General features: G+C 43.2%; 1 protein-coding gene across 1 annotated transcript in view; it reads left to right on the top strand.

Moving 5' to 3' along the window:
• The first annotated feature begins 985 nt into the window (after window positions 1-985).
• Window positions 986-24451, top strand: part of snx19b (sorting nexin 19b) — a 57234-nt gene continuing 33768 nt past the window's right edge. Inside the window, 12 exon segments of the mRNA XM_049575479.1 lie at window positions 986-1005; window positions 1007-1063; window positions 3190-3472; window positions 3638-3832; window positions 3984-5222; window positions 5908-6106; window positions 7974-8074; window positions 8187-8306; window positions 8542-8666; window positions 9210-9303; window positions 9395-9554; window positions 18036-18165. Of these exon segments, the coding sequence (XP_049431436.1) occupies window positions 986-1005; window positions 1007-1063; window positions 3190-3472; window positions 3638-3832; window positions 3984-5222; window positions 5908-6106; window positions 7974-8074; window positions 8187-8306; window positions 8542-8666; window positions 9210-9303; window positions 9395-9554; window positions 18036-18165 (2723 nt within the window).

The raw sequence follows: 24451 nt of genomic DNA, 5'->3' as shown, positions 1-24451 counted from the left end.
TCCACGTTTGGACGACAACAATTTCATAACAATCACCGTGCACAAGGATCTGCAAAAATACTGTCGTATACACGCCAGGCCAGTAGTTGGTGGTGTGACTTTGTAATGAAACAATACGCACCTGGTAAGTACAGTAAATCTACACTTTGCTGGAGAAATTCAACTGGGTGAGAAGCACAAACAGAACTCGAGAGTCCGCCATTGTTGTTGTGATGGTCGACTTTCTCGCACATGCCTCCGTTTTCAGAGGAACTGCATATTGCAAGTTTACATGACAACAGAGACGGTGCTGTTTCCAAAAAATTGCACTCTGGAACCTGTTTTCAACGCGTTGAAATCGTTGTCGTATAAACAGGACCTAAGTAAACGCCAAAGTTTAATTTGGGTTATTGCTTAGTTAGGATTTTGTCTTCAACTTTTCAGGGTTCCTAAGGTTATGGAAAACCTGGAAAAGTCACAGCATTAGAAGGGGCACAGGGAAAAATATTTGTAGCTTTGGAGAGTGTCTGAAAGAAAAAAAAACTAACAAAAAAAAAAAGAAAATGAAAAATCCCTTTCTTCTGATAAGTAACGAACAGTCCCTAATGATGACTTAGTTCCAGCGATGACTGCAAGGTGAAGCTGCCAAATAATAATGTGACATCTGTGTGTGACAAGTCAGAGTCCCCGAAGTCTGTTCATCTGCTTTACAGCTTTTCTTTTTCTCTCCCCTTTATCAACAGAACAATATGTACTGCATGTACAGAAAGCAAAAAGCATACCATATCGTCATAAAACAACATATCCCATGAGTCTTAGCTGCTGGCAAAGTCCCATGGGAGCTGTAGTTGCTGAATGACAACAAAACAATCCGTGTTTTATTCATCTATCTTTTTAAAGTGACATGAATTCAGTGTTTTAGATCACATTTGTCCTGTTTTACTTTTTCTGACAACCTTATTCTACAGAGCACCAGGAGCCACGGAGAGGTGTTCGAACATACGTCATGATACAGGAAGTAAACAAAGCAGGCGACGGTGACGCTCATGAGACCTCCCATCCCGTGCCATGACAGCTCGTGCAGGTGAAACATTTTTCTCTTTTATCTAAATAGGGATCGAGGGAAATGTGTATCCACCACAGGACGCCACTTTGCATGTTGCGTTGTGCCCGCAGCGTGTTGTGTGAAGTTGTAGCTAGCTGCGACACTTCCATCCCCGGGTGCTAGCCTTATGCTACAAGCCTCCGTTCAAAAACTTACTAATTTAAGGAAGATATGCTTATTGGCAAAAACTGACCTCTCACAGGTTACTTTTTAACACCTCAAACAAATAACTAGGATCTTATCTGCAGTTCGGCATGAATGTAGTATATCATAAAGCAATTTTGTGTTTAATATTTCGACTTGTAACTTATGACCCCGCCTTTCATTTGAGTCCACTACAAACGTTAATTAACCATGGAGGGTGGAGACAGAGGAAGCATAAAGCAGATGTTATGTTGGAAAATATCGCTGCAGGTCGAATAACATGTATGCCGAATGCTCTCTTGTTGTGTGTAATGGAGTATATAAGCTTTTAAAAACATCTTCATCCGGCATTTATGCGCCATGCTTCAAATAAACAGTAAATTGTTAACTTTCTGAACGGGATTTGGTGTCGCGTTTTCGCACCAGAACAGATAGCGGTACAAATCAGGGCTAATGTTTGTTAGAGACATTATCTAGTTAGTGGAAGCTTGTTAGAAGTGATAAATACATGTAAACAAAATAATAGTGTGACTGAACATTTTCTGGATGACGTAAGATGGATAAGTAAGGGAAACAGTCGTCACCGAGACATATGTTAGCAGCTAGCATAGAGTTGGCAGATGGTGTCCAGTTTAATTTGTTCTTCCTCATTAATGAGGTCAGTTACGGTAAAATTTAGCAGCGTTTCATAACTCTATGTGTAATAAATCAGGTTTAAGTAGTTTATTAGCTTAGTTGATGGTGTATATTCCTAAGTACATCTGTAATAGATTACACTACACAGACACACAGCAAGCATGAGTACTGGTTGGTTTATGGGGTCTTAAAGCAGAATGCTGTGTAATTAAACTGATGTAGGTTGCTGTCTGCACTGTCCTCAATGGGTGATTGCACTCACCAGCCACTTTATTAGGTACACCTTGCTGGTACCAGGTTGGACACCCTTGTTAATTCTTGGTGTCACAGATTCAACAAGGTGCTGGAAACATTGCTCAGAGATGTTGGTCCATATTGACATGATGACATCACACAGTTGCTGCAGATTTGTCGGCTGCACATCCATGATGAGAATCTCCCGTTCCAGCACATCCCAAAGGTGCTCTATTGGACTGAGATCTGGTGACTGTGGAGGCCATTGGAGTAAAGTGAACTCATTGTCATGTTCAAGAATCCAGTGTGAGGTGATGTGAGCTTTGTGACATGGTGCGTTATCCTGCTGGAAGTAGCCATCAGAAGATGGGTACACTGTGGTCATAAAGGGATGGACACAGAAATCCAGACTCATCAGACCAGGCAATGTTTTTCCAATCTTCTATTGTCCAGTTTTGGTGAGAACCCGTGTGAATTGTAGCCTCAGTTTCCTGTTGTTAGCTGACAGGAGTGGCACCTGGTGTGGTCTTCTGCTGCTGTAGCCCATCTGCTTCAAGGTTGGACAAGGTGTTGTTGCTTCAGAGATGCTCTTCTGCACACCTTGGTTGGAACCAGTGCTTATTTGACTTCCTGTTGCCTTTCTATCATCTTGAGCCAGTCTGGCCATTCTCCTCTGACCTCTGGCATCAACAAGGCATTTTGGCTCACTGGATATTTTCTCTTTTTGGGACCATCCTCTGTAAACCCTAGAGATGGTTGTGCTGAACATCCCAGTAAATACCAACAACCATGCCATGTTCAAAGTCACTTAAATCACCTTTCTTCATCATTCTGATGCTCAGTTTGAACTTCAGCAGGTCGTCTTCACCATGTCTACATGGCTAAACGCATTGAGTTGCGGCCACGTGATTGGCTGATTAGCTATTTGTGTTAACGAGCAGTTGAACAGATTTTGCCCCTGCCCTGTTGCAGATTAATCAGACCACACATTAATTCTCTTTACTTATAATATTCTGACATCTGTGCAGCTTCTCCACCTGTCTATGAGGTTTTACCTAATCTGTACTCTCCGTTGGTTTTTGTCTTTCAAGGTGTGATGTTGCTCTGGCATGCATGACCTCCACATCTCATCCCGAGGGCGTCAAGCCAGACAGTAACCCCCCCGGTGCCATGGCTGAGGTGTTGGGACAAAGGAGTTTGTTAGGCTTTGGTGTGGTGTTGGCATGGCTGGTGCTGTTCCACCTGCTGGTCAACATCTGGCTGCTGTGCGTGTTCACCAGCCTGCTGGTGGTGCTTGGCGGCTGGCTCGGCTCGCAGGCCGTCCTGGAGTCCAACAGTGTGCTCCACCTGGAGAGGTTTATCACCATGGAGCAGGTAAGAGAACATTTAACAGTGGTAGTTTCTCTTTTCATTTGTAGATCATAAAAGTTTTATGTGGTTTACTGGGCTAAGATAATCTTATCCTTGCCCGGTGAACCCAATAAAACCCGTATCAAGTGCCAGTATACTTGCATTTATTTTGTCATTGAAAAATTTCAGGTTCCACCATCTGTGGAGGATGAGCATCACTTGGACATGGAGATCCACAACACTGTGCGGAAAATCATAAGGGACTTTGTCACTTCCTGGTACTCCACTGTGTCCTCTGAGAGTGCTTTTGAAACAGAGGTCCAGGAGGCCATGATCTCCATGGCCATGGAGCTGAAAATACGCGCCAGACAGCTTGACAGGAAGGTATTAAAGACGTCAGTGATTGCAGAGTGGTGCCGTGTGCCTGCCTGCACTTGTCTAGCTGGGTTATATGATTTCTTAAATGTCATGTAAATGAGACCTGAAATCTCTAATGGTCTTTCATGGGACATGTGTAACTTTCAATTCACTGCAGGAGCTGACCCAGAGGATCCTGGATCTGTTCGGCTGCCACCTGCAGGACTACATCAGAGCCAAGGAGTTGTTGACCGAGCAGAAAATGTCTTTGACGGACAACTGGAGCAATGAAAGCGAGCAGCTGTGGAAAGCGTATTCCAGCGTTACCACGCCTCATCTTGCCATGACCAGTGACGCAGAGGAAGTCAACTACACCAGAGCAGTTGTAGATTTATTGCTGCATGTTTTGGTGCCATCGCCTCACTTAGAGACCCGCACTGGACGCTTTGTTGTCGGAGAGCTCATCACCTGCAACGTTCTGCTCCCTCTTATCGCGAAACTGTCTGACCCCGATTGGCTGAACATTCTCGTGATCGAAATATTCAACAAATCCAGCCAACCAAAGGAGCCAGTTGCAACAGAGCCTCTGGCTTCATCGCCACCGCTACCGCCGCCACCTGCTGAATGTGAGCCAGCTCCACTACAAGAGACAGCACATGTACCTCAAAAGAATAATGAAGTTCCCCCGCTAAGAGCGGCGACCGAAGTGGTCAGTGACGCAGAAGTGGCCACGCCTGAGCTTGCCGCCTATGACGTGATTGACTCAGAGGAGGTGGACTGTTCACACAACAACGCTGAAGAAGAAGACCCTACTCTACCCTTTTTAAGACATTACATGAGAGGAAGCAAGTCAAACCCATTTTACCAGGAGAATGACTCTGACCTGGATTCTCCTCTGGCTGACTTCAAACGAAGCTCCATTGACTCCCTGGTGATGATCGACCAAGACGAGGGTCTGTATGACAGGCAGAAAGAATGTGCCACATCTGTTGACAACATTGGTGTGGACCTGGAGGATGTTTGCCCCAGTCCAATGGACGGCTCCTGTACTAAGGTCCTGGTGAGTTCAGAACCAGTAAGCCATCCTAATGGCTGTGACCCCTCATCAGCTCGGACAGCAGAGGGGACTCCTGGTAACAGCAGCCTCCAGGACCTGGAGAGGGAAGGTAGTTCTCCTTCAGTAAACCCAGCCCGAGAGCTCCTTCTGGGAGTAGAGCAGACTGGGCTGGGGAACACCAACGAGCTGACTGTAGTCAGTCCGCTGCAGGGCTCTTCCCCGATACCGTCGTTCAGTTTCGAGCCCCTCAGCAGCCCCGATGGACCAGTCATCATCCAGAACCTCCGCATCACTGGCACCATCACAGCTAAGGAGCACCGCGGCACTGGCTCACACCCCTACACTCTCTACACCATCAAAGTAAGTAGATGACATCATCTGTATCTGCTTCTCTTTCCTCTGTGAATTACTCATGTTTTACATGTGTGCTACTGTTATTTTCCAGGTGCAACATTCGCCATTTTTATCCTTGTAATCCAGTTTTCCCCACACATTCATGTATTTGCGGTGGGCCGCTACGATTAAATCATCTGCGGTCACGTTTAGATTTTCTAATTTTGGAGCTGGACCGTTCCTGAGGTTGGAATATATATACTGTTCGGTTATCGTCTGCTGCACAGACAGAGGGCACAGTGAAAATGACACTTTACCTTAAGTGTGCTTGGTCTAAAGTTTGCTTTCACTCACAAACTGCTGCTGCTCTTGCCCATCAACTTGAGATCACATCGACTGATCAGTTATCCACCCCAACTCAAAACTCCACAAACTAGGATCGGGCATGATCCTAAAATATCCGATACTCTCAATACTACGTTTTCATTTTGAAGATCGATTCTAGCGTCAATTGGATCGATACCAAGAAAGGGAACAGTTTCTCTCTTCTGCGTCGTATCTTTTTTTATTTTAAGAGTAGACCCAGTTTTTAATGGAGAGTTTGGGTCTCCCAAATATCAACATCAGACCTCAGGGCATTTTACAAATGTCACAAAACATATGATACACACAATATATGACAAACCCTCTTCTTCGTTGTGTTTGTTTTCAGTATGAGACAGCGATGGGCTGTGAGAACCCAGGAGGCATCCAGCCAGGCTTTGAGGATGCTGATGTTTTGCCGTCAGGTTGTGAGAATCCGTCACCCATTCAGCCAGTAGCCTATCACATGGTCAACAGACGATACAGCGAGTTCCTCAACCTGCAGACACGGCTGGAAGAAAAATCAGAGCTACGGAAACTCATCAAAGGTAGGAAGGATGGACGCTGGATCATGTTACTGAACATTTTGTGTATTTTAGATTTATATTTAAAACCCTGTGTTGCTGTTTGGAGTAAGCTCTAGTCTGGCTTGTAGAATCTATGCATGGCCTACGAACAGACCTGGATTTGCCATTCAGGTCTTGGCCATTGCTTAAACCAGGGGTGTCAAACTCATTTGAGTTCATGGGCCACATGCAGCTCACTTTGATCTCAAGTCGGCTGGACCAGTAAAACCATTACATAATAACCTACAAATAACAACACCTTCAAATTTTTCCCTTTTTTAGAGTAAAGATTCTGAAAACGTCCATCAAATCACAAAACAAATGACGAACAGCCTGAAATATCTGAAGAAAATTATTTGCCTCAGTTTTTACACATTCAGTCAGTCCACTACTCACTGTCCTTACATGTAACTTCTTTTTCATAACTTTCCACTGAAGTGGGAGCTGTTGAAGAAGCAGGTTGAGTCATCTCCTGCCTTATAAACCATTTACAGTCTATAGATTTGTCAGTGTAATGTGTATACACCTAAATTTGCATTATGACTCACACAAGTTTGAACACTAGACTGTTTTGTGCTGACTTGCTTCATGAGCATATGAAATCACTGAATCAATGTATGAACTTCTGCCGGTCGGTCCTCAGGGTCATACGTCACCAAAGGATCTCAATGTTGATTGGCTATTGCTGCACGATTCAGTCACTAAAGTTCAGATTTTTCATCTCCTGTGAATAAGCTTATGATGCGAAATCATGCTATTCGCTTCATTTGCGTCACTTAATTCGTGTCCATCGTGCTGACTGGTGGGAATTCACGTCTTATCACATCTTTATATTGACTTTACATGTAATTCACTCGCGTGAATTGTTTTATTTGCACCCAGTGTGAACACAAAATGAGGCACCGTGCGGGGTTTCACCCATATTGTTTTATGATGGAAGTCTGATACAGATTATTTTGTACTGAAGCTGCTGTTCAACAATATTTTGCACAGTTTTCAATCAGTTTAAATCTGACCACAGTAAGTATTCATTGTTATTTCAGAGAGCTGTATTCTGGTCGGGATGGAAAATCCTCTGAGGCAGCAATTTACATCAAGTGTCCACTCGCTGCTTAAATTGCTCCTGAAACCTGTCACCTCTTAGCCTTCACAAGTGCATCAATATTAGGTGTGCAAAGTCATCTAGTGGGCCAGAAAAGACCCTTTGGCGGGCCTGTTCTGGCCCTGGGCTGTATGTTTGACACCTTTGGCTTAAGGATCCATCCATCCATTTTCATCCACTTACCCGGGGCCGGGTCATAAAGGGGAAGCAGACCCCAAGGTGTTCCCAGGCCAGATGAGATATGTAATCCCTCCAGTGTGTTCTGGGTCTGCCCCGGGCCTCCTACCAGTGGGACGTGCCCTAAAGACCTCCAGCGGGAGGCGCCCAGGAGGATCCTGATCAGATGCCCGAACCACCTCAACTGCCCCTCTTGACGCGAAGGAGCAGCAGCTCTACTATGAGCTTCCTCCAGTCGCCGAGCTCCTCACCCTATCTCCAAGGCTGAACCCAGACACCCTTGGGAGGAAACTTATTTCCACTGCTTGTATCCTGATCTCATTCTTTCAGTCACTACCCAGAGCTCATGACCATAGATGAGGGTTGGGACGTAGATGGATCAGTAAAGCGAAAGCCTCGCCTACCAGCTCAGCTCCCTCTTTACCATGACGGAATGGCACAGTGCCTGCATCACTGCAGAAGCCGCACCAAACCGCCGATCCAGGAAGGAAGGATCCAGTTTGACTGATGTTTGGTACTTGATCCAACATCCAGGATTTTATTGTAATCTGACTGATCTGACTGTTTCAGGTGTGAAAGGTCCAAAGAAAATATTCCCAGACATGCCGTTTGGAAACATGGACAGTGACAAGATAGAGGCCCGGAAAGGACTTCTGGAGACCTTCCTGAAGGTTAGTAGAGTTTTACTGTATTACATTGATTTAGTATTTGTATCCCCAGTGGAACATTTATTATTGTTTTTGATCTGTAAAGTTGTCGCCAGCATTCTGTCCTCTTTTTCAGAACCTCTGTGCCATCTCTGAAATAGCCAACAGTGAAGAGATGCAGGAGTTCCTGGCTCTCAATACAGACGCCAGGATTGCCTTTGTCAAGAAACCTTTCATCGTGTCACGCATAGACAAGGTTTGATTCATTATGGCACGACCAATACTTGACTTTATGACAATGACGTTTTATATGCAGGATAATTACTACAATCAGACTGTGATGCAAGGTCATAAACACATAAAAAATGACATGTTGAAAACATTTATTGATGGTTGTACAGTTCTGTTTATCTTCAGGATGAGTATAAGCCTCTATTGGGTTTATGGTGAGGTTGTAAGTCCATGGGTCATGTGTGTGTTTCCGTGTTTAGATTGTAGTGAATGCCATTGTGGATACCCTGAAGACAGCGTTTCCTCGTTCAGAACCTCAGAGCCCAACAGAGGATAATGAGACAGAGATGGATGCAGCGAAAATAAGTTCTGACAAGAAGAGCAAGTATGATTCCAGAAATCCAGACCAACCTTTATCTACATATATACCGGAAACACAAACCTACACGGAGAATCAACAGATACTTTCGGTAGGGGGTGGAAGGTGTCACACATGTGGGGGTGCAAAGGAGGTGTGCAAACTGGAGGCTGCAAAGAAAAGGTTTATTTCTCTTTTTAAGGCAAAGTTTTGATCCATAAGATCTTCAGATCCTCCGTCCTGAGGAAGGTCTTGTAGATCACAGATAGATTGATCGATTGAAAGACTGATAGATGTCATTATTGTCATTGCACAAGTACAAAGAAATTAAATTTGCGACTCCTTCACATGATGAAGAAAAATGACAGTCGGACATTAGATGAGTAAAAGTAGATGACATCAGTAGAGCTGCAGAGCTGCTACGTTTGGACATCTACTGTCTATGGATAAGCATACAACCCCACTTCAAAAGATCCGAACTATCTCTTTAATTATTGCACAATGATGAATGATATAGTTGATTTTATGTGTGTTTGTGTGTGTGTATTAATTACGTTTCTATGATCCCAGGTCTCGTCTGAAGTTCTCCAGTAAAAACGTCCCCTTCATGAACGGCTCAGACATTAGACCGCCAGTTTTGTTCAGCTGGGAGAAAACTAGTGCCGTAAGTCACATTACTGCTTCTGTAATCAGTTGACTCTTTAGGGTTGAATCAAGTTTTACCTGGTGTTACTACTTCCTCTCTGCCCTGACAGGTGTTGAACGGGATGTCTTTGGAAGATTTGCAAGTCTTTGTCAGCGACCAAGAAAAACTCTCCATCAGAGCCGAGTCAGAGAAGGAGGACAGTCCAGTAATAAAACAATTCGGAGTCTATCTGGATGAGAGCTTTCGAGGAAAGCACGGTCAGGAAACTGGTAAGAACGGGGCGAGGGGATAAACTGTGAGATAAAGTATTCACTCTGCTTGATCCCAGGTTGTGTGCTTGGTACTTGTCTCTGAGCTGCTGCAGTTAAGTTTAAAGAGACCAGAGGACTGACCTCAAAGGACACGGATCAGCAGAGCTGAGGAGAGACTCCTGTGTGGACTGAACTCTCCCCTGCTGAACTGGGCCAGACTACTTCCTTACTTTCATGAGGGATGTGAGAGGAGAAGAGAGGTGAAACTAAAAGGAGAAAACTTACTTGACTTTTAACAGGCCAATCCCTTGTTGTTGGACATACTTGAGATAATGAGTGAAAGCGAGGGTTTCTGAGTGGGAGGCATGTTTGGGCAGTTAGTGGGGGTTGAAAGCTTCATTAGGGTTATCAGGTTGACACCCACATTCAGTGGTGGGCTAATCGGCAACATCTTGTATCCCCTCTGCTATTACTCCCTCTATCCCTGCTGTTGTTGGTGTCATTTCGGGGCCCAAGTGGTGTCTCTCATTCCCATTTTCTTAAGCAGCCTGCTCGTTTACTTGCCCTCAAGTTGCTCAGTGTTTGCTGTCAGGCTGGCGTACTTAATGCTCTTGCAATCGTATCCCTCCTCCAAAGCATCCTCCCAGGGCACAGTGAGCTCAGTGATGTCGACAAGGTGCAGTGAGGAGGACCGAAGCACAAGGTTCCGTTGTGGTTCCCGCACCTAAGGGCGCATTCACACCAGGAAAGTCCGGGGGACTCGGTTAGATTTGGTGGGGAATGCCGAAAAATTTCGCACCTTCATTTGGTTCGATTCACTTTCACACTGCACTTTTTAAAGTGGACCAAACCGCCTGGACAACGTCACGCAGTTACAACAGCTGCTCGTTTGGGGGCGGTATTGCTCGAAATGACCACTGACGAGGAGGAAAAAAAGCACAAGGAAGAAGAAAACCCAGCTCATCGATTGGCCAGGACCGAAAACAGAAATCCATCCCCTCCAGCTGGCTTGGTCACCACACAAACAATGGAGCAACACCAAATTTATGCAGTCTTTGGTGTTTCTGTTTTTACTTTGGTGTTCAAACCTAATTGTTTTTTTCACAGTATAAGCAGCAGGTGAGACAGCGAGCAGTCTGTGCAGTTGCTTTGTTTTTTTCCTACCCAAAATGCACTTGAATCTGCGTCACTTCCTCTCTTTGGTTCACTTCCTCTCTTTGGTTCACTTCCTCTCTTTGGTCCACTCGATAGTCCATTTACATTTCCCACTGTAAGCCCATCAGGGCTCACTTGCAAGTGAACCGAGACCCCCAGTTTTCAAGTGCACCAGGGTTTGCTCGTTTGCTCCGCACCAGAGTTCGAATGAGCGTTCACACCGCTCCAAACGAACAGAAGTATCCATGGAAGTGGACCAGGGTACGTTTAAAGCAGACCAAATAGTGCCAGTGTGAATGCGCCCTAATTTTGAATCTTTGGGAGCTGGAACCAAACTGGAACCAAAAGAGCAGGTTTTCCTTGATCTAAGGTGTGCACCGTGATGACATCAGTGTTCTTGTCATCTACAGGTTGTAAAGAGAGGATGGAGAAGGCAACAATAGAACGATAACCAAGAAATCATTATAAAAAACAGATAGTGCAGTGGTCTCATTTATACATGGTCCACACTTGTTTTTGCATAAAAACAAATATCTGCAATTACAGGACAAAAACTAACAGGTAATCAATGCGATACGTCATTTTCCTGCTACTGTTCAATTTCGGTGTGCATTGTGCACCGCCCTCCGCTAATGACACATCCTTTATGACAATGTTTCCACTCGAAACTGACGGAAAAGTGGGCTGCTTTGCTAGATGGCACCAAGAATTATAGAGTACTGAAGGTAATCGGTTCAAGAACTGGAGCTAATTCATCTGTCACACCCACCTACCAACACCGCATCACCTGCAGCAGAGTAACTGTTTGCAGTCTGCTGGACCCAGTGAATGAGGACCAGTTCGATATCTGTGAACTCTTGAAGGCTTCACAAGAATTTCATCTGATGGCTTCTGTCGAGACTACGGGAATCATCGTACCACTGTTTGCACCGGCGGTTAAATTATATCACAAACAAAGCTGGTGCTACAGTTAGAGGCATCATCTTAAATGAATTGAATCAGATATTTGACCTAAAATCCAATTGAGAACTTGAATCCTAACCTCCCAGCCTCTCATCATTATCTCCGCAATCGTCACGTCTGCCTGTCTGACTCACCCTGGTTTGTCTGCTTTCGTTTTCCTTTGTGTCTGACCAACTCAGTGACTCACTGACTGTCGTTTCTCCGTGCTTTCCTGTGTGCCTAACTCCACCACTTTCCATTCAGTATCTCGCCACGATTACAGTGGGACTATCTGATGGAAACCAGCTTGTTCCATATTCCAGTCACTCATCGGATTCATCAGACTGGATTCATGTTTTGGCAACTGTTGACATGCTGCTGCAACAGATGTGACTTGGTGTGACAGTCCTTTTTTTTTCCTTTCCAAAAGCTTCCTGAAAGCTTCCATTTACACCCCAGTCACTGGCATGGGTTAATTTGTGTTGGTGGTAATGAGAACAGGTCAACAAGCAGCTGAAAGCAGCTCGGACGATGCCTGGCTGGAGTGAACAGCTGTCTGTGTCACGGATGGAAACTTAATTTAATGATGTTTATGCTGAAATGTTAGATAACTTGTCTCCTTTGAGAGACACAGACAGCGAGATCATATGAGAGAGTGGGCGAGTGTGAGTGAGCAAAGCCAGAATTGAAAGTGGAACAGACACAGCTTCAGTTGTAGACTTGAGTCAGAGTGCTGACCTCAAGATGTATCTGTGACAGTAGTCCTATATAAATAGGTCTAATAAGAATTAAATGTACTTTCAGTATATGAGCATTATATGCACGTCCCCCCTCTATGAAAGAAGAATTACACTCAGGAAACAGAAGAAACAGAAACTCTGTTCAAAACAACCTTTGGTCTTTGATCCCACTGAACTTATGGTCTGTGGTTGTAGAGCGGACCACCGATCATTTTCTAATTCGTAATGAAAATAAATTCATTCACACTGGGAGATATTTTTATACTTCAAATATAATGAGTGCACGAAAAGCATTAAAATAGAGCTCATGCATTCAGGTAGGGCTGTTGCAAATACCACTTTTGGGGCATTGAAGCTTCAGTGAAACATTTCTGCGATAATGTTGGGTAGTGAGATCCCAGAGTACATTTTTTGAAACATGAGCTAGAAAGAAAGAAAACTTGGCGAGACAGTTGACCTGTTACTTGCAGTGTAGATTTGTGATGTGCCAGTTTCCTTTGGCATATCTGGCACTCGACTTTTTGGGGTCATCTTCGCAGATTTTGGAACTATTCCAGTTGCTTTTTCGACATCTTGCTAGTGAATCTGTAAGCCTGTCACAGGTGATCAAACTGTCCCAGGTTCAGTAGTACTGGACTGCTAGTGACTGATGTTAGATGAGGGTGAGTCCGAGTCACAAAACTAGGCCTATGACTAAGTTTAAATGTCCTTGTCTGAGAATAACTAATAATAATTATTGCTGATGCATAATAACTGGATTACTGTTTGTTCATTTATGGGCTATTCAGGATTTTTGGGATAATGGTGTAGAAAATCTGTGTATTCAGATACTGATTTGGACTTTGATTACCATGGCAATGATTCAAGCTTCAGAGCTTCGAAGCGTTCAGGTCAGCCCTAGTACCAGGGGAGGATCCGAGGTCCAGGCTAAGCCCCAAATCTGCTCAAATCCTAAAACACCCCTTCGTACACCTGACTTGTGCTGGGCTGCTGCAACTGGATTTGCCTTGTTTGTTCAATTTATCTGCTGAATATAATTAATGGTTGTTTATTCTGTGGCCCCTGGCCTCCTGTCACTTTGCAAAAGTGGCCCCCAGAGCAAAGCAAGTTGAGTATCCCTGGTGTTGCTCATGTCATGGCAGCAATTTAATGAGCCACCTGTAATGTCTTGCTGTTGCTGACCGTACAGACTTCAGTGTTTCATGCAGCTCGCCGGGTTGATGAGTTGGCGGGTATTCTGCGTCCCAGTGTAGCAGCTGTAAGTCGGTTGACACAGGCTGAAGGACACCAGTTCGTCAGGATCTGCAGTTTATTCTCTATGGAAAGTAGCACAGGGGCAGTCAGCACACACATGCACAGCTACAGGCTCCGACAGTCTCCATCACAACAGCTTCCAAAGTTGTTTTTTTTTTTGTGTGTTCCAGTAAAATAAAATGAAATACAATAAATAAAATATTGTCACAAATAAAATGTATGCACATTAACTGTACATGTATGCATTTCTTCAGAGTAAGAGCAAAAAATAAAAATGCATATTCAGAAACCTTATTCCCTTTTACTAAACTACTACTTCAATATGAATGCAGTCCAAGTGACACAGAACTTTTGTGCACAACAATAAAGTTATTACACATAATAAAGAAATTATTGCACTAACAATAATATAACGCACCTATGGAAAGTAGCACAAGGGCAGTCAGCACACACATGCACAGCTACAGGCTCTGACAGTCTCCTGCAGCGAGTCAGAGGGCATGCAAATTAGGCGGATTTAACACAAAAAAAACGGCTGTCTCACGGACCAAAAACATCAACAAAGATTCAGAAATATGTCAACAAATGTATATTACTACATTTCATACAGTTTAAGCCACAACAGATTAATATTATGCATGCTAACTCAGGAAGAGCACCAAAACACGTCTTACCATCACAACAGCTTCTAAAGTTTTGCCGGGAAGCTGTGCCTACGTCACTCGTGCATGTTTTGTGTGTCGGTAATTAGGACCCCCTTGCTACAACAGGTGAAATGGAACTATGTGAACACTGAATAAAGTGTACTACACAAAAAAAAATAACAACAAGGTTTTGACAATGTTCACCAAAATAAAAATAATATGAACCAAATATTAGCTCAGCTACACCAGCATGCCCCAGAAGGAAGGCAAATAGTTCTAGTGGGCGACTGTGTTTTCCAGGACATTCACACCACGTCACCTGAATGTTCCTCAGATAATTCCTGCGTGATTCTTGCATACTAACGGAGCATTAAAAGGCTACTCTGTGTATTTTGCACTCCTATAACATTGTTGGACACTTAAAAAAGGATCAAAATGAGTGCACAGGAACCAGAGATATCATCTTTTTTATTCTTCACATTCTTCTTCGCCTGATGAAGAGACCCATGCGTAATATTAGCCATGACACCAATCTCAGACCCCTCGCCAGCCTCTGGGGACAACAGCCAATATTTTGGAGACTCAGGTATAGCCAGTGGAAATGTGGATAATGCATGAATGATATTCAGGTCAAAACTTGCGCGCAGGTCATAGTTTATAGTCTAATCAGCAAGGGAAACCAGAATGCTTCTTCTGCCAAAGTCTTGTCCCGTTACCTACAGATATCACTCTAACCCTTAACTGTGCGTAACTCTTAATTGGAACGTCTCTCACCATCCACCGTGTTGCATCATTTATCATCACTGCTCCATCTTTCCCATCACAGGGAATCACCTTCGGAAAAAGGGATGATATCATGAACATCATATGGAAACTATCTCTGCATTTGCTCGACACTGGAATGAGACATTCCCTGTTTAATTGAATCCAAATTGCATTTCTTCCTCGTTAGGCATCTGGTCATTGTCTCTGTGAAGGACAGTTTTTTTTTTTCCAGACAGTCGGGGTGAATGAAAGTGACCGGTTCTGACCAGACTGTAATGTTACACTGTAAAACATACCAGACTGACAGTCCGCTGAGAACTAATGTGCTGCTTTCACAGCCGAGATATAGATGTCTGAATACCTCAGTGTTTTAGTCAGCGCGTTTACAGCACATTGAATCATTAGAAACCAATTTCTAATTTTGAAATTCACCCCGCACTAAATTATAAGCACTGAATTTAAAGCACTTAAATATTTTTCTCTTAAAATTGTCTTTTTTAATGTCATGTAGTTTGAATTTCATCTTTGTAGGAGGGGATTTCAAATCGAATTTTGAATGTGAGGCTATCAAGGATAAGCAATCAAGAATGAGTCAGTCAGCGCGAGTGTAATCAGTCATGTGATCCAAGAAAGAGAAGTACAGAAAAGTGGCTGGGAAACACCAGAAATCTTTGCATTTGTCCAAAAAAAAAAAAAAAAAATCCCAAACAAAACAAAACCTGCTCTTGACATTGACATTTTAATTTAAAGAGGGGAATTCAAACCTCATGAATCAAGATAGATGATTCCCACAAATGTTGTCATTACATTTGAAATGCCACCTCCATCCGCCCTTGCAGTAATCCTGCACCGATGTACACATAGTGTCCACATTGTTAGGTACACCTGTTAAATCAAGTGCTTTCCAATGTAATAGCGCAGTCACAAACTTGACCTGTACAGAGATAATAAAGTTCAGTTTTGTTTGACACTGTCAGAAGTGTAATTTTTTGTCAATATAATGCTGTACAGTACAACACCCCCACCAACTACGACCTTTATGGTTAGCATATAGCTAAATTAACACCTCTTGGAAAGTTCAAACTAAACATTCCGTTTAAACATTTTTGTTACAGTAAAATACGTTGATCTTATATAGATGTGCCTAATATAGTGGCCAGGAGGTTTATATTGCATGGAGCCAAAATGCACTAAGTGGACATTTTTCCACCCAAAGCTGCACTTGGTGTGTTTTTCTTGAGCTCTTGCTGACAAGCTTGCTCAGTCCACCCGACATCAAACCAATGAGGGCAGTGCATAGCAGATTAAAAGAAAACTTCACCTGCAAAATGACCATTTGTATATTAAGTAACTGCATGTTGATTTGAATTCAAAAAGATTGTATTTCTTGTATCCCTCCATGGGTGAACAGACAATCCAAAAAAGGTGAACATTCTTCATTAATTGTAAAATTATACAAAGGGTGTCACAGTGTTGCAGTGGTTAACTCTGTCACCTTGCAGCAAGAGGGATATAGGTTTGAATTCGGCCCTTCTGTGTGGACCCTGCATGTTCTCCTCATGTCAGTGTGGGTTTCCTCCAGGTGCTCCAGCTTCCTCCCACAGTCCAAAGACATGCAGGTTAACTGGTGACTCTAAATTGTCCGTAGGTGTGAATGTGAGTGTGAATGGTTGTCTGTCTCTATGTGTCAGCCCTGTGATAGTCTGGTGACCTGTCCAGGATGTACCCCGCCTTTGCTAAGTGTCAGCTGGGATAGGCTCCAGCACCCCTGTGACCCCCAGTTGGATAATCAGTTACAGATAATGAATGAAAACTATATCAAAACATCCATTTATAAAGAGCTCCTGCAGTATAATCCAAGTCTCATGTATCCTGTCATAGGCTCAGTACTTCCCCAAAACATGCCTTTTTTATTTAAAGCATGTCAGTACAAACAGTCTCATGCACGGCTCATAGGCGTGTGCGTGCTCGGACTGTCTCAGGGTGGGATACCCGTATGTGGAAGTGTTTATTATTGCAACATCTGTGACTAATGTCAACTCACTGTTACACGTAATGGTATTTTATTTATTTTCCTGTTTCCTACGATCCAGTTCTCCAAATACGTAAGTTCTCTCTCCCTGCAGACCAAGTTTCGCTTAAACCCTTTCACTGGGTAAGGTGTAGCTTGTGTGTATAGTTTTGTAAGTCATGGTGCAGCTATGGTCATCAGGCTCAGGCGGTGTCTAATTTTTTTATACCTTCCTAGTTCCCACCTTCCTGAAATTTCACCGGGGTGCACGGTATATTTATGCTGTTTTTCCACCATTCTCTCCGCTGTTGCTTGAAAATCTTACCGGGGGATTTCTAAATACCCTTGTATACTGTAAAACTGTGATACCGCCCAAGGCTAGTAATCATTTTGAATTCATGTCTGTTTTTATAGATTCCAGTTGCGGTTTTCACTGTGGAAATAAGAATCACATGTATGTAGAGGATAAAACCTTTGACAGACACTGATTGGGGCTATGGAGAGGTGTGTGATGCCATCAAGGTGTTTTCTGATTTGGCTTTACAGATTTAATACACACTAACTGAAATATATCCTGCAGATAGCATCGAAAGTAAAACCAAAAGACAACTTGACTTATAAATATAGTAGAACATAGTTGATTAGAGGGTGCTAGAATAAAAATCACATTCAGCAGAAGCCGCAGTACATCAGTCTGACCACATGAGGGCAGTGTTACAAAATATATGAAGTGGGGTGCTGATGGGATTACTGGACCTGAAGTGTCTTTCTCTAAAACAGATGTTTGGTTTCAGATATACATTAATGTCTCTCTACAGATGCATCTGTCTGTCAGCTGCTACTTTTGCATGCTAAACCAACATGTAGTGCAGTATACGTTGAATATTGTGTCTGATCTTTGCCTGTGACATAGTGATTATCTCGGCGTATGCCGTCCTGAGTTGTGTTTTTATTTATTTTATGTCTGTCTTGCATGCTGTGGGCGCAGCCTCTGAGACGGCGCTGGCTGAGGTGGCTCTGAACATCCTGTGTCTGCTGATGAAGGAGCAGTGGAGCTGGCTATGCACTGAAAACATTCAGAAGACCATCAGGCTGCTGTTTGGGACCCTTATTAACAGGTGACATGCTGCATTCATTTACAGTCATGGGATGCCAAAGAGTACTTTCAGGAAAATGTGATTTCAGTAACACATGTCTTACAGCAGACTTTACAAAGTTTTTTTCCCCCGCGACTTGGCACTGCAGCCAAAAAATCCTCAAAATAAAACGGATTAAATGGAAAGATGGAAAAAAACAAGTTGGCAAAATTAAGTTAATAGACAGTGAATCTGCAAGTAAGTCTAGAGGTTTAGCCATCCCGTAATGGATGTAGCTACTGTGACATCATCCACTGATTTGTGGACTCTGGCTCCAATCGGTCATGGAAACACAACACCTAGGTGAACGTGCTAGTTTTAGCCTTGTTACCTGTGAGATGGAATGAGAGGACACAACGAAATACCGTCCGTCTCCGCCCAAGAAAAGTTCAAACATTGATCCAAACAAGTCTGCACCGAGTTTAAAAGAAAGACTGAATAAGTAATTATGAAAATGCAGTAAACTCACTGTAGTCATGTCCCTGATAATGCCACACTGTGAACGATGAATCTGTGTTGAAAGAAGAGCTCGTTAACGTTTGCACACAACTAACGGCTTACAGAGGTTGCATTGAGTTACATTATGATGTGTTCAAGCTCTATACAGTAAAAACGAGCAGTACAGCAATGTGTTATAGATAGATTGTTAACCCACGATCACTATACATATCAGTTGGCTAAGTTTCCTTTGGCGTAAAGTGATACTGTTCCCACAACTCAGCAAGGTATGTCTAGTAAGTGGTTGGTTGGTGGCAAACACATGGTATGTAAACTGTAAGAGGACTGTAAAGGAGAGGTTAGGTGTTTCTGGTGGCCTGGCAGCTTTTAAACAAGGTACACAAGATCATGGAAAACCTGGAGAAGTCATGGAATTTTGTCATTTTGACATTTACCAGGCCTGGAAAGGTCATGGCAATAGTAAAAAGTCATTAAAAGTCTTGGAAAAGTCATGGAATTTTGTTTCATGTAATGAAATTTATACAGTTATCTTCCGTGGATAACATTCCTCAAAATATAATATAAGGTCAAATTTATTTTGTGAAGCTGTCAACGTAACGTAGCTCCAATTTGCATCGGTGTGTGACGTTTGTTTTCCATCATGTACGCCTCTTCATTTTTTTGCTGCGTTTGATCTCACCTTAAAGGAGCTATATGTAAGAAATCTAAAGCAAATAGTCGTAAAATCATCCTAATATGTCACAGAGACTAAGGAATAATGTTCAGATAACATACTGATCTCACTGGCAACAATAGTACAGCCAGAATATTTGCATTTAAAAAAATTTTTACGGTCTGCAAATCATGTTTATGTTTTGAATTTGTGTTTTGGCCTGTTGCGCCACCCACCGCCGTCTACCCGTCACGCAGTCAGTAGAGTCTCAGCATCAGTTACAGTTACGACTGAGCTACAATGGCTGACGGTGCGACTAAACCCAAATGACCTCGTTATGATTCCCAAAAACGCCATGACAAAACTGGAGGCAAAGCGAGGGTCTATACAGGAGATGTTTTCGAACGGTGGGGACGGTTGAAAGTGGAGAAGAATTTGAAATTGGATTTCGAAGTGGCTACTCTTCTCCTCAACAGGTAAGCTGTAGCCAAAGTTGGCTAACTAGCATCATAGCTAGACGGGGATGGACATTTCGAATACTTTCAACTGTTATTCATTTTCGATCATACATTGTAGCCCATGTGCAGGTGGGTCATCGACCCGACCGATTTTATTGAGAAATAAACGTTAGCAGCACGGCAAGCAGCATTAGCAGCGTCCCGGTACATAGCATTAGCAGTCAGCTCCTCCTCAGCTGTATCCCGGCAGCAGCGTTAGCAGCAGAGAAGCTGGACTTGCTTGAACGGTCGGCTGGAAAACCGAAGATCAAGGACGTGGCGCCGCGGCCCTGCCACGGCAGCCGCCCACAGGCAAACAATCAGTCTCCAGCGTGCCACTGTCCAGCAACCTCGAATCTATAGGGGAGGGGGGGCGGACACGACTCGTGGTATTTTGAATTTGAGTGCAGTAACCGTTTTGGCCACATTCTTACATACAGCGCCTTTAAGTGTATGCCAGATCGCTGAAATTACAATTGTGGGAAAGTAGTGTAAGGGCCCCATGGCATCATCACGTTTGACGAGTGAGTAAAACCGGCTTCAAAGCCTGGTACTCTTCCTAGAGTCTTAAGGCAATCCACCATTTTCATTTGAATTTATTGCTATTCTTAATTCCAGTCATGTTTTTCCATGTCATGTTCCAGAGACAAAACCTCACCTAGATACTGTAGATACTTTCCTTCATCCTAAGCGACTGGTATAAGCAGATGTTGGTAACATTTTGAAGCAACCCAATGAAGATCTTTGTAGAGAAACCTTGCTGATACTGCCACGACAATGCAAATTATTTTTCTCTCCTTGTAACAACAGTTGCCCCTGAATGACTCGATCTTCTTAAAGTGCTTTTACAAGCATTTCTACAGCAAAGAAATGATGGAAAGTTCTACATAGTAGGGGGCGGCTGAGTCTGTGGACTCCGCCAGTTCAGGACATGAGAACACATGGTTCCTGGTGGAGATTCCACAGAGAGGGCTGTTTATGAGCTGGAGAGGGGACTCTGGCGAATGTACAGTCGTTAGTCAAGAGGGTTGATATTTCAGACAAGAGTTGACTATGAGCCTCTGCAGCGATGTGTGATATAAAAAAATCAGGGGCATCACTTGCCATGCAGCATACCTATTAATCACTTTACAGAGGCTGTAAAGAAATGTGCTGATCAGAGACCTCCTCACTTTTGTTGTATAATAGAGTCTATAAGCACATATGCATATGCTCCACTGTTCGGCCCTCAGTAGAATGCCTGACATCAACTCCCCAAACATTTGTCGCAGATAGGTATAGCTCCTGCTGCCAGTAAACTGAACATGCAGACAATGTTCTCAGGTTCTAGTGTTTGTGGTGTTAGTGCTGTGACCTCACGTTCCCTGGGGTGTCAGTACGGGAATATCGTTTCTTCATATTGATACTGGGCCCTCTATTTTAAGAAGTTCCACCAGCCAAGTATGAAAGGCCTTGTGCTTTTGTTTGGCCTCGTCTATATCAGGCAGCAGTCTGTCAGCAGTGCAGTGACAGCTCTCAGCGTGGCGAGTATCTGCTCTCATCAACTGGTTTCTCTGAGCAGAGGAGACAAGATGCTCTGAACCGCTGTTGACAGAAACACTGGTGAAATTGTGTTATTAAGATAGCTCTATTCATGTGAGTTAGAAACAAACGCAAAGTGGTACATGATAAGTGGAGAATAAAAATGAAAAGCAAAAGTAAAGCTTACATAAAAGTATAAGTTATATAAAAGCCACTCTACTAAAGGGAAAAACTGATGTGAATGACAGTTCAAATTGTTAGCGTATGTCAGAGTGTGTTAAAGTGTCTCGGCGCACAACTTTTGGTCTTTAGCCAGGATTTACTGATGGTTACCAGAACCATGCCTGAGTGTTACAGGATGCACTACATCTGATTAAGAGATAAAAGAGACAAAGAGATGGCAGTTTTAGTGTCCATTCCTAGGCCAGCCTTAATGCTCTGCCAAAAAAATACTTTTAGCTTGGTTAGATGACTGATCCACCACTTTGATTCAGACTGAAATATTGATGGATAGCCATGGAAAACACTGGATGAATCCTAATGGCTTAGGGGATCCCCTGACTTTTCGTATAGTCTTATACTTACCATCCCCCGCACTAAAATGGTGAGCACATGCCACATTTCACTGCATGGTAAGGCTTGACTGCACTAGCTTGGATCTGTTCTTTTTTGGATTTCCATTGGCAAAAGTTGTGGATAGTACCTTGAACTTTTTGGTGCCACCTTGGTCGAGGTTACAAGCAAGTTGAGCTGATAATTGGAGACCACTGATTGGTTGGAGAGGATCGTCAGCACAGTCGTCAGTCATTCTTACAGTAAATAGCCAAGCTGCCGTCAGTAGCCACCACAGTGTTTTTATGACTCCACGCTAGCAATAGCCATGGCCAGAGGCATTATGTGTTTTGCTTTGTCTGCTGTTCATCAGTCTGTCTCATTCTCGTAAACACGATATCTCAAGAGCATCTCGAGGGTGTTCTTGAGGTATCACAGTGAAAAACGAAATCAAGAAAAAAACCTGGTACCAAAAGATGGCTTCTCTTTGTTACAAAACTGTTTGCCTGATGAAGGTCTAGTCATAGAAACATTGCAGCATTACTAACCCAACCATGAGCAAACCTCAGCCGCCTCGTTTTTTCTTTTGGTAAGTGGTCATGCTTTAGGCTTGGTAAGACACTCCAAGATGTTTTATGCAGAACTCGGTGGGGGGAAATGCATTTGCTTCCACTTTTGCCTCATTGTAATAAAGCAGGCATGTCCAATGTCTGGCCCGGGGGCCAATTGTGGCCTGCAGACCAATTTTAATCGGCCCTCGGCTTGACTTTCAAAATATACCATACGTGGCCCTTTACACAATAATAGTTAATAGAGCAAGATCACTTGGCATTTTTACCCCAGCCTTACAATGACTATCATAAAGTTTGTAGACAGGCATCACATAGTAATAGTTCATTAAAAGAAAAAAAGTTGCATTTGTCTCACTTTTTTTTAAACCCATTTGATGCGAGAATCAGTTGGCCCTTAGGTATTTTCACGTTGTTTTATCTGGCCCCCATTCAAAAAAGTTTAGACACCCCTGTAATAAAGGTTAATTCAGATGATTAATATCCTTCTGAAACCCGAACTTTTGTTTGGTATGCTTTTTTAAATTCTCCTAGCTATTAGGAATCAGTAGGACCTGATGAGTATATATAAAAAAAAAAACAAAAACATTGTCAACTATAATTCCCAGTGTCTTTAAACAAGCCGATAACAAAGTCCCAATGTCCTCAAACAAGTACTTCCTAATCAATCTTAGCTTGTTACTTTTGCTAAAATTGGTCAAATTTGTTGCCATATCAAACTACAAATGTTATTAGTCATAAAGGTTTTGGACCTTGTCTACTTGTGTGTCGCGATCGGCTGCAGTCTGACTTGGCAGAGATGGCTGCCATCTTGTTTTTACATGGATTAGTGTATTGTGCTCTTACTACCACTAGATGGGCTAGATGGGCTCGTTCGTGGCACTAATTGTCCACGAACGAGGACAACAGGTCTAAATTAAGTAGAATGAAGTCCCTATGTGTGTGTTGTAATCCAAGTTCAGTGTCGGACTCAGGATGTTTGAAGGGCAGGGGCGAAAAGGAAAAAAGGGCACCTACTGCATGACATGGGGACAAGAGGGCAGCCAAAAGCTACCATCCTCTCGTTTTCACCACTCAAGAGGGTAGCCAAACGGGCACATCCTCTCGTTTTTGTTAATCAAGAGGGCAGCCAAAAGGGCACATCCGCTCATTTTCATCCAATAGGGCACATCGTCTTGTTTTGATCACTCAAGAGGGCAGCCAAACGGGCACATCCTCTCGTTTTTGTTAATCAAGAGGGTAGCCAAAAGGGCACATCCGCTCATTTTCATCATTCAAGAGGGCAGCTGATAGGGCACATCCTCTCATTTTTCGCCACTTAAGAGGGCACTTTAGCACAGCGTTTTCATGTTTAGCTCTGTTTATGGAGTAAACATTGTTAGCTGCTAGCTCAACCACCTCCATGTTGAGAACTGTGTGCAGATAACTCATAAGCTCTGGATTTGACAGAGTCCCTTTAAAGCAAGAGACCTTGTTGTGTATATTGCTCACTGTTGGTTACTGAAATCTGTACCTCCCAAAATTTCTCCCAAGATGTTTTCATTACAGTGGAGAAATATAGACACACCGCGGTGGTCTTAACAAATACTAATGCACATTAAGTATAATTAACTTTTTCAGTTTTAGTCAGCTATTTTTATTAATAAACAGATCCACAAAATTATTTTCTTTAATACAATCTGACAGTTGTTTGGTGGGAGGCAAAGCTGCAGGCTGTAGAAACTTTATCCGTGCCAGTCTACAGATGTAGTGGATGTCAGAATTTAATTTGGAATTGTGAGTGGATAGAGAAAGCGCATGTTTGTGTGTGGGAGATGAAACCAGGACCCAACAGGCCAAATCTGGGTCTGTATGTGTGTGACAGGTCTGGCTGGAAAAGCCGGCTCTCTGCTCCTATAAATGGGGTCCAAGGCGAGGCTCTGGTTTGGGAGATGTCTGATTTTTATGGACTGGAAAGTGGGACAGTTTAAGATGAATATAGTCTCTTTCTCTTAGACAGCAGACTGGATGGAAAATCC

The sequence above is a fragment of the Epinephelus fuscoguttatus genome, linkage group LG5 (genome assembly GCF_011397635.1).
Source record: "Epinephelus fuscoguttatus linkage group LG5, E.fuscoguttatus.final_Chr_v1".
NCBI lineage: Eukaryota > Metazoa > Chordata > Actinopteri > Perciformes > Serranidae > Epinephelus > Epinephelus fuscoguttatus.
The sequence above is the reverse complement of the archived record's forward strand: the minus strand, read 5'-3'. Positions and strand labels throughout refer to the sequence as shown.